At 42.9% G+C, this 15,619-nt stretch overlaps 1 protein-coding gene across 1 annotated transcript in view; it reads left to right on the plus strand.

Moving 5' to 3' along the window:
* The window catches only part of LOC126092709 (centrosomal protein of 104 kDa), a 466,825-nt gene extending 457,928 nt beyond the window's left edge, over positions 1 to 8,897 (plus strand). Inside the window, exon 18 of the mRNA XM_049908432.1 lies at positions 8,718 to 8,897. Coding sequence (XP_049764389.1) covers positions 8,718 to 8,761 — 44 coding nt within the window. The 3' untranslated portion in view covers positions 8,762 to 8,897. The remainder of the gene's footprint in view (positions 1 to 8,717) is intronic.
* Positions 8,898 to 15,619: the final 6,722 nt, after the last annotated feature.

Genomic DNA, 15,619 nt, shown 5'->3' on the forward strand with positions numbered 1-15,619 from the left:
TAATTCCCACCTTCATTGACAAAAGATAAACAGGGAACAAAAAATAGAAAACATAAAAGACTCGAGTCCAAAGCCATCAGAATACTCAACACTAGTTTATCTGACAATTCTGAAGAAACTTGTGCATATGCTATCGTCTATGGAAACTGTTTGGTGGAACTGCTGCACCCCTCATCCAATACACCATTCTGTTTAGGTTTCCTAACATGGCAGAAGGATAAGGGGAAAGACAAAGCTCCCATATTGCAGTGGAACATTAAATGGATTCATGACACATGTCAAGAGACTGAAATTCCTAGCACAGGGAAGACTAGTGTACTTGTGTTTCCAAGAAACTCAGTTTAAACTCACTGATGACCCTGCCCTAATAGGTTTTACTGTCCACTGCAAGGGCGACCTTACTAGGGAAAGAGCCAAAAGAGGGGCAACTGTGTCCATAACACATACCACTCCTCTGTTGTACACTTGGCTACACAACTTCAAGCAGTTGCTGTTGAAACTCATGTGGGTGAAAAAATCAGAGTGTTCTCTCTGTACATCCTATCACCAGATGATTATAATAGAAGGAAACATTCCACATAGGAAAAATATACCTAAAAACAAAGATGATGTGACTTACCAAATGAAAGTGCTGGCAGGTCGACAGACACACAAACGAACACAAACATACACACAAAATTCAAGCTTTCACAACAAACTGTTGCCTCATCAGGAAAGAGGGAAGGAGAGGGAAATTCCCTCTTTCCTGATGAGGCAACAGTTTGTTGCGAAAGCTTGAATTTTGTGTGTGTGTTTGTGTTCGTTTGTGTGTCTGTCGACCTGCTATCACCAGATGAATTAGATATGGGGATCTCAAAAATAATACAGCTCTATGACCATTTCTCCTGTTGGGAGACCTTACATGCAAACAGTATAAACTACTTACCCATGGAAACAATTTTTAGAGAGGAATTGTGTATTCTAAACACTGGCAACCACACGCTTCAGCCCCATTACTGGGTCAACATCAGCTCTGTTCTGCTCTCCAGCCCTCACAGATTCCGTTCAGTGAAATGTTGCTGTTACCTTCAGTCCAGTGATCATTTCCTACACTGGATCAAGCTATCATATAGAGCAACCACTGAAAGAATGCCACCAAGATGTGTGAATAGCCAGGGTAGTCCATTGGTCATGACCGGGCCAAATATCTCACGAAATAAGCGTCAAACAAAAAAACTACAAAGAACGAAACTTGTCTAGCTTGAAGGGGGAAACCAGATGGCCCTATGGTTGGCCCGCTAGATAGCGCTGCCATAGGTCAAACGTATATCAACTGCATTTTTTTAAAAAATAGGAACCCACATTGTTTTATTACATATTCGTTTAGTATGTAAAGAAATATGAATGTTTTAGTTGGACCACTTTTTTCGCTTTGTACAGCAGGATGACATTTGTATCTCTTCCTGTTGAAGGAGGGGATGTGTTTCCTTTAATTTTATACCTCTTATGGAACCAACGTGTAGATCTGCTGCAACCTTTAAATGGAACTTTGAAATTAGATACACCCACTTCTAAAACAGAGTTCTTCACACGAATCTACAATGGCCTCATTGCTCACACTTAATTAGTTAAAAAGTCATTCCATTGGTGGGTGAGCAATGGTATAGTATGCAGGTGCCTATGGGACGGTGAAAAATAGAGGGAAACATTCCACGTGGGAAAAATATATCTAAAAACAAAGATGATGAGACTTACCAAACAACAGCGCTGGCAGGTCGATAGACACACAAACAAACACAAACATACACACAAAATTCAAGCTTTCGCAACCAACGGTTGCCTCATCAGGAAAGAGGGAAGGAGAGGGAAAGACGAAAGGATTTGGGTTTTAAGGGAGAGGGTAAGGAGTCATTCCAATCCCGGGAGCGGAAAGACTTACCTTAGGGGGAAAAAAGGACAGGTATACACTCGCACACACACACATATCCATCCGCATATACACAGACACAAGCAGACATTTGTAAAGGCAAAGAGTTTGGGCAGAGATGTCAGTCGAGGCGGAAGTACAGAGGCAAAGATGTTGTTGAAAGACAGGTGAGGTATGAGCGGCGGCAAATTGAAATTAGAAATTAGCAGAGATTGAGGCCTGGCGGATAGCGAGAAGAGAGGATATGCTGAAGGGCAAGTTCCCATCTCCGGAGTTCTGACAGGTTGGTGTTAGTGGGAAGTTCCCAGGCTATCTGTGATCTGAAGGCTGACCAATCCATCGTCATTCTTCCGGCGGACAAGTGTTCCACGACTGTGGTACTTGATCGTCGGGAGTATGTGGCTGAGGGACTGCGTCAGCTTTCAGACAACACTACTTACAAAGTTTGCCAAGGTAATCCCATTCCTGATGTCCAGGCGGAGCTTCAAGGAATCCTCAGAACCTTAGGCCCCCTACAAAACCTTTCACCTGACTCCATCAACCTCCTGACCCCACCAACACCCCGCACCCCTACCTTCTATCTTCTTCCTAAAATTCACAAACCCAATCATCCCGGCCGTCCCATTGCAGCTGGTTACCAAGCCCCCACAGAACGCATCTCTGCCTACGTAGATCAACACCTTCAACCCATTACATGCAGTCTCCCATCCTTCATCAAAGACACCAACCACTTTCTCGAATGCCTGGAATCCCTACCCAGTCTGTTACCCTCGGAAACCATCCTTGTAACCATTGATGCCACTTCCTTATACACAAATATTCCGCATGTCCAGGGCCTCGCTGCGATGGAGCACTTCCTTTCACGCCGATCACCTGCCACCCTACCTAAAACCTCTTTCCTCATTACCTTAGCCAGCTTCATCCTGACCCACAACTTCTTCACTTTCGAAGGCCAGACATACCAACAATTAAAGGGAACAGCCATGGGTACCAGGATGGCCCCCTCGTACGCCAACCTATTCATGGTATCCCGATAGCCCGGACGGTGGAACACTGTGCCAAGATGTGCTGGCCATGCACCAAGGCATGTTTAGCCACAGGGTGATCCTCATTACCAACAAACACTGTCTGCCTGTGTCCATTCATGCGAATGGACAGTTTGTTGCTGGTCATTCCCACATAGAACGCTTCACAGTGTAGGCAGGTCAGTTGGTAAATCACGTGGGTGCTTTCACACGTGGCTCTGCCTTTGATTGTCTACACCTTCCGGGTTACAGGACTGGAATAGGTGGTGGTGGGAGGGTGCATGGGACAGGTTTTACACCGGAGGCGGTTACAAGGGTAGGAGCCAGAGGGTAGGGAAGGTGGTTTGGGGATTTCATAGGGATGAACTAAGAGGTTACAAAGGTTAGGTGGACGGCGGAAAGACACTCTAGGTGGAGTGGGGAGGATTTCATGAAGGATGGATCTAATTTCAGGGCAGGATTTGAGGAAGCCGTATCCCTGCTGGAGAGCCACATTCAGAATCTGATCCAGTCCCGGAAAGTATCCTGTCACAAGTGGGGCACTTTTGGGGTTCTTCTGTGGAAGGTTCCGGGTTTGAGGAGATGAGGAAGTGGCTCTGGTTATTTGCTTCTGTACCAGGTCGGGAGGGTAGTTACGGGATGCAAAAGCTGTTTTCAGGTTGTTGGTGTAATGGTTCAAGGATTCCGGACTGGAGCAGATTCATTTGCCACAAAGACCTAGGCTGTAGGGAAGGGACCGTTTGATGTGGAATGGGTGGCAGCTGTCATAATGGAGGTATTGTTGCTTGTTGGTGGGTTTGATGTGGACGGACGTGTGAAGCTGGCCATTGGACAGGTGGAGGTCAACATCAAGGAAAGTGGCATGGGATTTAGAGTAGGACCAGGTGAATCTGATGGAACCAAAGGAGTTGAGGAAATTCTGGAGTTCTTCTTCACTGTGAGTCCAGATCATGAAAATGTCATCAATAAATCTGTACCAAACTTTGGGTTGGCAGGCCTGGGTAACCAAGAAGGCTTCCTCTAAGCAACCCATGAATAGGTTGGCGTATGAGGGGGCCATCCTGGTACCCATGGCTGTTCCCTTTAATTGTTGGTATGTCTGGCCTTCGAAAGTGAAGAAGTTGTGGGTCAGGATGAAGCTGGCTAAGGTAATGAGGAAAGAGGTTTTAGGTAGGGTGGCAGGTGATCGGCGTGAAAGGAAGTGCTCCATCGCAGCGAGGCCCTGGACATGCGGAATATTTGTGTATAAGGAAGTGGCATCAATGGTTACAAGGATGGTTTCCGAGGGTAACAGACTGGGTAGGGATTCCAGGCATTCGAGAAAGTGGTTGGTGTCTTTGATGAAGGATGGGAGACTGCATGTAATGGGTTGAAGGTGTTGATCTACGTAGGCAGAGATGCGTTCTGTGGGGGCTTGGTAACCAGCTGCAATGGGACGGCCGGGATGATTGGGTTTGTGAATTTTAGGAAGAAGATAGAAGGTAGGGGTGCGGGGTGTTGGTGGGGTCAGGAGGTTGATGGAGTCAGGTGAAAGGTTTTGTAGGGGGCCTAAGGTTCTGAGGATTCCTTGAAGCTCCGCCTGGACATCAGGAATGGGATTACCTTGGCAAACTTTGTAAGTAGTGTTGTCTGAAAGCTGACGCAGTCCCTCAGCCACATACTCCCGACGATCAAGTACCACAGTCGTGGAACACTTGTCCGCCGGAAGAATGACGATGGATTGGTCAGCCTTCAGATCACAGATAGCCTGGGCTTCAGCAGTGGTGATGTTGGGAGTAGGATTAAGGTTTTTTAAGAAGGATTGAGAGGCAAGGCTGGAAGTCAGAAATTCCTGGAAGGTTAGGAGAGGGTGATTTTGAGGAAGAGGAGGTGGGTCCCGCTGTGACGGACGACGGAACTGTTCCAGGCATGGTTCAATTTGGATAGTGTCTTGGGGAGTTGGATCATTAGGAGTAGGATTAGGATCATTTTTCTTCGTGGCAAAGTGATATTTCCAGCAGAGAGTATGGGTGTAGGACAGTAAATCTTTGACGAGGGCTGTTTGGTTAAATCTGCGAGTGGGGCTGAAGGTGAGGCCTTTGGATAGGACAGAGGTTTCGGATTGGGAGAGAGGTTTGGAGGAAAGGTTAACTACTGAATTGGGGTATTGTGGTTCCAGATTGTGTAGATTGGAATTTCGAGGTTTTGGAGGGAGTGGAGCTGGAAGTGGGAGATTGAGTAGATGGGAGAGACTGGGTTTGTGTGCAATGAGAGGAGGTTGAGGTTTGCTGGGAAGGTTGTGAAGGGTGAGTGAGTTGCCTTTCCGGAGGTGGAAAACCAGGAGATTGGATAGTTTTTTAAGGTGGAGGGTGTCATGCTGTTCTAATTTGCGGTTGGCCTGTAGGAGGATGCTCTGAACAGCAGGTGTGGATGTGGGAGAGGAAAGATTGAGGACTTTTATTGAGGATAGGAGTTGATGGGTGTGTTGATTGGCTGAGTGGATGTGTAGGTGAAGGATTAGGTGGGTGAGGGCAGGATTAGGTGGGTGAGGGCAATGGATTGTTCAGTTTGGAACTGGTATAGGGACTGATGGAAAGAAGGGTTGCAGCCAGAGATGGGAACTTTAAGTGTGAGGCCTTTGGGGGTGATGCCAAATGTCAGACAAGCCTGAGAAAATAAAATATGGGAGTGTAATCTGGCTAGGGCGAAGGCATGTTTGCGGAGGGAATGTAAATAAGACTTAATGGTGTCGTTGTGGAGGTGTTGTGAGGGTGACATGGTACTAGAAGGTGGAAAGTGTAACATGAGGCTGCAATGAAAATGAAAATAAATATAAAAATATATGGGGAGAGATAAAGGTGAACTAGAAAGCAAATAGAGATCTGGTGTGAAAAAAGGCGAAAAAGTGTTGGTTAGAACTGGGCTATGTTGATCCTGTGGTGAACTTGTGTAAGTAGATAATGATGTGCATAAAGGTTAGGTGGTTGTGCTGCCGCCAAAACACGTTAAAAGGTGGAGAAATTCGGGAAAATTTCGAAAAAACTACGTGAGGATGTATTAAAAGGAGTGGTTTGGTGGTGGCAGATTATGGAAATGAGGCTAACAATTGTCTGATGAAGAAACAATGACGTTAAAACCTGTGGGAAGCGGCTAAAAATGATCGGTGACGTGAGAAAAACGGAAATGGAAATAAAGCAAAAGTTATTAGAACTAGCCGAAAAGGTTGTTTAATAGGTGAAAGGAACTGTTTGTGAACTAGAAACGGTGGATTTTATAGCAGCGGTGGTGTTGAAAGCGGAAAAAAAATTTTTTTGGTTATGGTTTGGAAGTGGGTTACGTATTATTACGTATTACGTATTATTGAGTATATATCGGCGGGATAAAATTGTATAGTAGATTACGGTAAAAAGGAGAAGGTGAATACAAAGTGAAACTACTGGCAAAAACAGAAGGAGGAAATAAGACGACAGAAAAGACTTCGAAATGCAACAGTGACAATAACAAACGTAATTGTTTGGTTCAAATTCATGATATGAATATAATAGAGGGAAACATTCCACGTGGGAAAAATATATCTAAAAACAAAGATGATGAGACTTACCAAACAAAAGCGCTGGCAGGTCGATAGACACACAAACAAACACTAACATACACACAAAATTTGAGCTTTCGCAACCCCTGGTTGCTTCGTCAGGGAAGAGGGAAGGAGAGGGAAAGATGAAACGATGTGGGTTTTAAGGGAGAGGGTAAGGAGTCATTCCAATCCCGGGAGCGGAAAGACTTACCTTAGGGGGGAAAAAAGGACAGGTATACACTCGCACACACACACATATCCATCCGCACATACACAGACACAAGCAGACATTTGTAAAGGCAAAGAGTTTGGACAGAGATCACCCTGTGGCTAAACATCCCTTGGTGCACGGCCAGCACATCATGGCACAGTGTTACACCGTCCGGGTTATCTGGATACTTCCCACTAACACCAACCTGTCAGAACTCCGGAGATGGGAACTTGCCCTTCAGCATATCCTCTCTTCTCGCTATCGGCCAGGCCTCAATCTCCGCTAATTTCTAATTTCAATTTGCCGCCGCTCATACCTCACCTGTCTTTCAACAACATCTTTGCCTCTGTACTTCTGCCTCGACTGACATCTCTACCCAAACTCTTTGCCTTTACAAATGTCTGCTTGTGTCTGTGTATATGCGGATGGATATGAGTGTGTGTGTGTGTGTGCGCGAGTGTATACCTGTCCTTTTTCCCCCTAAGGTAAGTCTTTCCGCTCCCGGGATTGGAATGACTCCTTACCCTCTCCCTTAAAACCCACATCCTTTCGTCTTTCCCTCTCCTTCCCTCTTTCCTGACGAAGCAACCGTTGGTTGCAAAAGCTTGAATTTTGTGTGTATGTTTGTGTTTGTTGGAATAGGGCAGTTCTCATAGGTCCATGTTCGATACTAATTCCTCCACCACGTCTAGTATTTTTAGATATACTGTGTACCCATACTCAAGCCTGAATAGTATGAAGACTTCGTGAAACAAACAAGTTTGATCTATTTCTCATGAGCTGTGACTAGCAACATTTAAAATATTTAGTGCTTTTAGGCCGAATTCTTTCATGTATGTAATGTGTGGCCAACAGGTAAAATTAAGAATAGTGTCAATCATCTTCAGTTCAGCAAAATTAAAAATAGAACATGACTGGTTGGACAGGATTACATATAGACTACCCAGGTGAAAAATTACAACCTTTCTTCTCTGCCCGTTCTTCTAAACATGTTTCAACTGAAGGTCAGTTGGCTATAATACTCGAAAAAGAAAAATGGGGTTAGATTCTGTGGACAACAAAGTAATTAGAGATGATGCTCAAGCTCGGATTATTGAAGGGTGGGAAAGGAAATTGGCCACGTCCTTTACAAAGGAGCTATCTAACAATATACCTTAAGTGATTTACGGAAACCAAATAAAACCTAAGTTTGGATTCCCAGATGAGGATTTGAACCATGACCACCACCTTGTAAGCAATTGCAGTGCTTTACCAATGCACCAAATCACTCAGTGCCAGGCTGGAGAGGAACAAATGATACAGACATCATCAACAAACAACAAACATGGGACAAGATCTCTTACTGTCAAAGTTACCTTATTAACAGTTATAGGGGACACAGTCGCACTTGATAACTCCTGTGATGGACACTGCTCTCTTGTTCAACACAGTCACAGAGTATGTCACCAACTTGCTGTTTAAAATAACGTGGAGAGCAGAAGCACCATATAAAAATGGGAAGATGTCCTTGGAATCTGTGTTCGAGGAGCTGTACAAAAACGTTCGCCTCCCAGTAATATCACAGGCCTTCTCGACAAACACATGAAAAGAACATCGAGATCCATATCGTAAATAATAAATGAGAGGAAGACTTAAAAAAAAGGGGGGGGGGGGGGCAGGATAGGAAGCACTCCATGGAGATGGAATCAATAAAACTGCAAAATCAGAACACTGGTTCTAGAATAAAGAGATGTTTGTTTGTTCTATATACTATTTCCATCTTAAAGTCCACTTTTCTTTAGTTGAACACAGTCAGCTGTAACCGGTACCTAATTTTATCATTTTTTTATTTCGGCAAAAATATACGTAATATAAATCTGCCATGGGTAAAATAGTCATTTAATTTTTTGTATCATAATTAATATAAAAAAATATGTCACTTTGTCTTTGAAACTTCACTGTTATTTTATACACTTCGTGAATATTCACCCATCTGTTGATGATGATTTTCAGTCTGCAAACTGATTAATAATTCATTTTCAGGTTCCAAATCTCCACCAGAGGACAAACACAACAGTAACCAATAATCACATCACTGTCATATATACTTCAACTACAAAATAGAGAATGTGGGAAATGGGTACCCTTCAGTTTTATAATTGTCTTCAATATTCGTATTATACATCGCAACAAATGTAAACCTTGGACTTGCTTTTTAAGACTCGATGTACATATTAAAAATATTTTTTTTTCTTTTTTTAAAAAAAAAATTGAGTGCAATTGTCATTGTCTCCAAAGATCCTACGATTTACCTTAGCATGTAGTGACAAGACTGGAAGCCACAACATGAATTTTGAGATGGTTTTACAAGGTGCTCTTATATTATACATATCTAAAAACTGTTGAAATAAAATTGTCAATAATAATTTATTTAGATATATCCTGAACATGTAGTACAGACCAAAATTGACCGGATACATTATGTTTCACATTTACTGGTCTACTTTCAATGGCTAAGAAGTTCAACTGCACTGGTGATAACCTAACAAACAGCAATGCTACAAGGAAGGCAACAGAGGTAAGAAGGCATCTGATAGACTCTGGGTACTTTCCACCAAACCAATAAATCAGTTTTAAGAATTCCTTAAATGACTGTAATTGCAATAATATGTTTATTTTAGCTCTTTTTGTGAACTTCATTAAGGGCCATCCATACGACTTTTGCAATTTTAATTGACGTAAAATGAATGGATACTACAAAATAACTCCAACATTACAACATTTCAATATTGTGCTGCAGTTACACTAGTGAAGTCAAGTTGTACGGCATGTGACAGTACATACAAGATAATTCGAGAAACAAATGCATGAGGTTAACATTTACAACAAGAACAGTCAATGTCTATCAGGTGAAGATTACAAGACAGGAGAGTTGATTTCTCATAAGACTGCAAACCGAAAGAACAGGTCTACATGCAGCAATTCTTAAATTATTTCCAAATGTATCAACCACTAGAACAGAGTCACATGGCATACTGCTTTATCAATGTTTGTATCTTGTATGGAGAGGTCTACCGCATGGAAATGAAACCATCATATGACAGACATCTGCATATTTTTGTTGCCACAAAATGATTAGTTGGACAAGGAATTGATTAAATACAGTACCAGATGGAAACTAGTGAACGAATTCTGCAGTTTTTTATGGGTGATCCAACACTTCTCTGTGTAATGTTAAGAGAATAAGTGTTCTTCATAGAACTGTGAATGGGTAAATATCATCATGAATGACTCCAACACTTGCACGGAGTATTCCACACCCCCTTGCACTATTCATCATGGTCATTTGATGACTATAGATAAGTGTCCTAACCAAGTAATAAAAATTAAAATCAAACACTTCCATCAATAAAATACTTAATCTCCTTCCAGCTTGAAAGTGTAATCCAAACAATACACAGAACGCTTAAACACATCCACCAAATGACAACTGGAAGGGCGTGGAATCCAATGGAACACACAGCTGTAACAAATGCTTTCCAATCAGGCGTCCTAATGAAGATTACTTTCAACTGTAACAGAAAAATTTTCCGTTTTATCCACATATTGATGTGACCACACGCTTGTCAAAAATTTTACCAAATGTTATTTTAGCATCAACAGCCTAAAGTCATGTTATCAAGGACGTTCATATGATCTAGACTGTCTACAAAACAATATTTACTCTCTAGTTTTGAATGACTTTGATCCCACTCCCAAAGTAAGTGTCACAACTATAAATACAAACATATTGTGCTATGTCTGCAACTGACAGAGAGAAGATTCTTGCAATAATATCAACCACCAAGTTTTTAATGTTGTCAGTGGATGTGATAAGATCATTAACAGTGAAAAAAGGGAGAAATGATTTTTTTTATCAAAGCTTGTACTATATTGGGAATAAATTGGCAGACCTGACTGACTATGGAAATATAAACCATTGTTTTGATAACAAACCATTTCATAACATATCAAAATAAGGTGCAAACAGTATAGGAAGCAGAAAAACCTCAAAAAAATCATACGTATCCCAAACACACACACACACACACACACACACACACACACACACACACAAGCATCATTATTCCGCAGTAAAAGTGATTAAATTGTGTATTTTAAAGAACAATAAGAAACACTCAGCCAGATCTTATTCAGTATGTGCCTCTATAGCTCTGTTACAATAATTGTGTGATTGACAGATACTAATGGCAAAAGATGGCATTACTTAATTGTGTGTAATATACCATGTGCTCATACATGTGGCAGATGTTCCCATGCCACAAACAAAAGTGGAACAACTCTAGACTGCTGTCACTATCTTTGCTGGTAGAAGGGACAGCACTGCTAGTGTTAGCAGTGGTGACTGCAAAGCTTATCGTAATTATACATTTTAAGTCACATAACAGGTACAAGGTGAACATGAGTCATATGCAGTAAATATTGTGAAATAACAAATTAGTTCTCTCAAATTAAAGAAGGAAAATTTTATAAGACCACATGTTATAGTATCAGTGACTGCAATCTTTTTAGATTAGATCATGACTCATTTTTACAGTCAATGCAGATTTATACCCCAATTTCTTAGCCAGTTAACCTATAACATTTAGAGGCAACAGATAGTCTTCAAATAATTGATGAAATGTGAATCTATTCATACTTCAAAATAACTGGTATTTATCTTCCATTTAGAAAACTTATGTCCAGAAATCTCTTTCATAGCCTGCACAGTAAAGGATTGGTCTCTTACTTCTTCAGTGCATCCCGGCATAGTGTCAGTCGCATCAGGTCCATCCCTGAGAGTAAGACTTGCATTTACACATGTTTGTCTAATAAACACACTCATTGTTTTCATATGATAAAGTGACATTACTGTACTGTACCACCACCTCTCTCAATTGTGTCACTTCTGCCAGTTTTTAATACTACGAACCTCAACCATATATTGTCTACTTCTTCTGAAAGATTATTCTGTTTGTAAATTTCTGGACTTACAGGTGCCAATTAACAGACAGTATTTCAGGACAAGATTATCAACACAGTGTATAATTTTCAATAGGGTATTCCATCTGATTGTAGAATCCCTTGGTCAACAAACAGATGGCAATGAGATACTCCAGAAATTTTGAAGTAGAGTGTCTTTGAATTCAAAAAATAACCATAAATGATTACAATGCATCCCATAAAGCTCACAAAAATGTCTAAAACTTTTGACACCAAAACACACCCTTCACAGTAGATTAGAATGGAAACAAAGGTAAGATTGCTGTGTGTTTGTAATGTGGCATATAGGTTATTAATATTTACAATACATATAAACAGAACCATGAACCATGAACCATGGACTTTACCACTGGTGGGGAGGCTTGCGTGCCTCAGCGATACAGATAACCGTACCATAGGTGCAACCACAACGGAGGGGTATCTATTGAGAGGCCAGACAAACGTGTGGTTCCCGAAGAGGGGCAGCAGCCTATTCAGTAGTTGCAGGGGCAACAGTCTGGATGATTGACTGATCTGGCCTTTTAACACTAACCAAAATGGCCTTGCTGTTCTGGTACTGCGAACGGCTGAAAGCAAGGGGAAACTACAGCCGTAATTTTTCCCGAGGGCATGCAGATTTACTGTATGGTTAAATGATGATGGCATCCTCTTGGGTAAAATATTCTGGAGGTAAAATAGGCCCCCATTCGGATCTCCAGGTGGGGACTACTAAGGAGGATGTTGTTATCAGGAGAAAGAAAACTGGCGTTCTACGGATCGGAGCATGGAATGTCAGCTCCCTTAATTGAGCAGGTAGGTCAGAAAATTTAAAAAGGGAAATGGATAGGTTAAAGTGAGATATAGTGGGACTTAGTGAAGTTCGGTCGCAGGAGGAACAAGACTTCTGATCAGGTGAATACAGGGTTATAAATACAAAATCAAACAGGGGTAATGCAGGAGTACGTTTAATAATGAATAGGAAAATACGAATGCGGGTTAGCTACTACAAACAGCATAGTGAACGCATTATTGTGGCCAAGATAGATATGAAGCCCATGCCTACCACAGTAGTACAAGTTTATATGCCAACTAGCTCTGCAGATAGTGAAGGGAGACAAAAATTTAATAGTCATGGGTGACTGGAATTTGATAGTAGGAAAAGGAAGAGAAGTAAACGTAGTATGTGAATATGGATTGGGGGGAAGAAATAAAAGAGGAAGCCGCCTGGTAGAATTTTGCACAGAGCATAACTTAATCATAGCTACCACTTGGTTCAAGAATCATAAAAGAAGGTTGTATACATGGAAGAAGCCTGGAGATACTCACAGGTTTCGGATAGATTATATAATGGTAAGACATAGATTCAGGAACCAGGTTTTAAATTGTAAGACTTTTCAAGGGGCAGAAGTGGACTCTGACCACAATCTATTGGTTATGAACTGTAGATTAAAACTGAAGAAACTGCAAAAAGGTGGGAATTTGAGGAGATGAGACCTGGATAAACTGAAAGCACCAGAGGTTGTAGAGAGCTTCAGGGAGAGCATTGGGGAACGATTGAGAAGAATGGGGGAAAGAAATACAGTAGAAGAAGAATGGGTAGCTTTGAGAGACGAAATAGTGAAGGTAGCAGAGGATCAAGTAGGTAAAAAGATAAGGGCTAATAGAAATTTTTGGGTAACAGAAGAGATATTGAATTTAATTGATGAAAGGAGAAAACATAAAAATGCACTAAATGAAGCAGGCAAAAGGGAATACAAACGTCTAAAAAATGAGATCGACAGGAAGTGCAAAATGGCTAAGTAGGGATGGCTAGACGACAAATGTACGGATGTAGAGGTTTATCTCATGAGGGGTAAGATAGATACTGCCTACAGGAAAATTAAAGAGACCTTTGGAGAAAAAAGAAGCACTTGCATGAATATCAAGAGCTTTGATGGAAACCCAGTTCTAAGCAAAGAAGGGAAAGCAGAAAGGTGGAAGGAGTATATAGAGGGTCTATACAAGGGCGATGTTCTTAAGGATAATATTATAGAAATGGAAGAGGATGTAGATGAAGATGAAATGGGAGATATGATACTGCATGAAGAGTTTGACAGAGCACTGAAAGACCTAAGTCAAAACAAGGCCCCGGTAGTAGATAACATTCCATTAAAACTACTGACAGCCTTGGGATAGCCAGTCCTGACAAAACTCTACCATCTGGTGAGCAACATGTATGAGACAGGCGATATACCCTCAGACTTCAAGAAGAATATACATTCCTGGAAATGGAAAAAAGAACACATTGACACCGGTGTGTCAGACCCACCATACTTGCTCTGGACACTGCGAGAGGGCTGTACAAGCAATGATCACACGCACGGCACAGCGGACACACCAGGAACCGCGGTGTTGGCCGTCGAATGGCGCTAGCTGCGCAGCATTTGTGCACTGCCGCCGTCAGTGTCAGCCAGTTTGCCGTGGCATACGGAGCTCCATCGCAGTCTTTAACACTGGTAGCATGCCGCGACAGCGTGGACGTGAACCGTATGTGCAGTTGACGGACTTTGAGCGAGGGCGTATAGCGGGCATGCGGGAGGCCGGGTGGACGTACCGCCGAATTGCTCAACACGTGGGGCGTGAGGTCTCCACAGTACATCGATGTTGTCGCCAGTGGTCGGCGGAAGGTGCACGTGCCCGTCGACCTGGGACCGGACCGCAGCGACGCACGGATGCACGCCAAGACCGTAGGATCCTACGCAGTGCCGTAGGGGACCGCACCGCCACTTCCCAGCAAATTAGGGACACTGTTGCTCCTGGGGTATCGGCGAGGACCATTCACAACCGTCTCCATGAAGCTGGGCTACGGTCCCGCACACCGTTAGGCCGTCTTCCGCTCACGCCCCAACATCGTGCAGCCCGCCTCCAGTGGTGTCGCGACAGGCGTGAATGGAGGGACGAATGGAGACGTGTCGTCTTCAGCGATGAGAGTCGCTTCTGCCTTGGTGCCAATGATGGTCGTATGCGTGTTTGGCGCTGTGCAGGTGAGCGCCACAATCAGGACTGCATACGACCGAGGCACACAGGGCCAACACCCGGCATCATGGTGTGGGGAGCGATCTCCTACACTGGCCGTACACCACTGGTGATCGTCGAGGGGACACTGAATAGTGCACGGTACATCCAAACCGTCATCGAACCCATCGTTCTACCATTCCTAGACCGGCAAGGGAACTTGCTGTTCCAACAGGACAATGCACGTCTGCATGTATCCCGTGCCACCCAACGTGCTCTAGAAGGTGTAAGTCAACTACCCTGGCCAGCAAGATCTCCGGATCTGTCCCCCATTGAGCATGTTTGGGACTGGATGAAGCGTCGTCTCACGCGGTCTGCACGTCCAGCACGAACGCTGGTCCAACTGAGGCGCCAGGTGGAAATGGCATGGCAAGCCGTTCCACAGGACTACATCCAGCATCTCTACGATTGTCTCCATGGGAGAATAGCAGCCTGCATTGCTGCGACAGGTGGATATACACTGTACTAGTGCTGACATTGTGCATGCTCTGTTGCATGTGTCTATGTGCCTGTGGTTCTGTCAGTGTGATCATGTGATGTATCTGACCCCAGGAATGTGTCAATAAAGTTTCCCCTTCCTGGGACAATGAATTCACGGTGTTCTTATTTCAATTTCCAGGAGTGTAATAATTCCAATCCCAAAGAAAGCAGGTGTTGACAGATGTGAAAATTACCGAACTATCAGTTTAATAAGCCACTGCTGCAAAATACTAACACGAATTCTTTACAGGCGAATGGAAAAACTGGTAGAAGCTGACCTCAGGGAAGATCAGTTTGGATTCCATAGAAATGTTGGAATACGTGAGGCAATACTGACCCTATGACTTATCTTAGAAAATAGATTAAGGAAAGACAAACCTATGTTTCTA

This window comes from Schistocerca cancellata, chromosome 7, assembly GCF_023864275.1.
Source record: "Schistocerca cancellata isolate TAMUIC-IGC-003103 chromosome 7, iqSchCanc2.1, whole genome shotgun sequence".
NCBI lineage: Eukaryota > Metazoa > Arthropoda > Insecta > Orthoptera > Acrididae > Schistocerca > Schistocerca cancellata.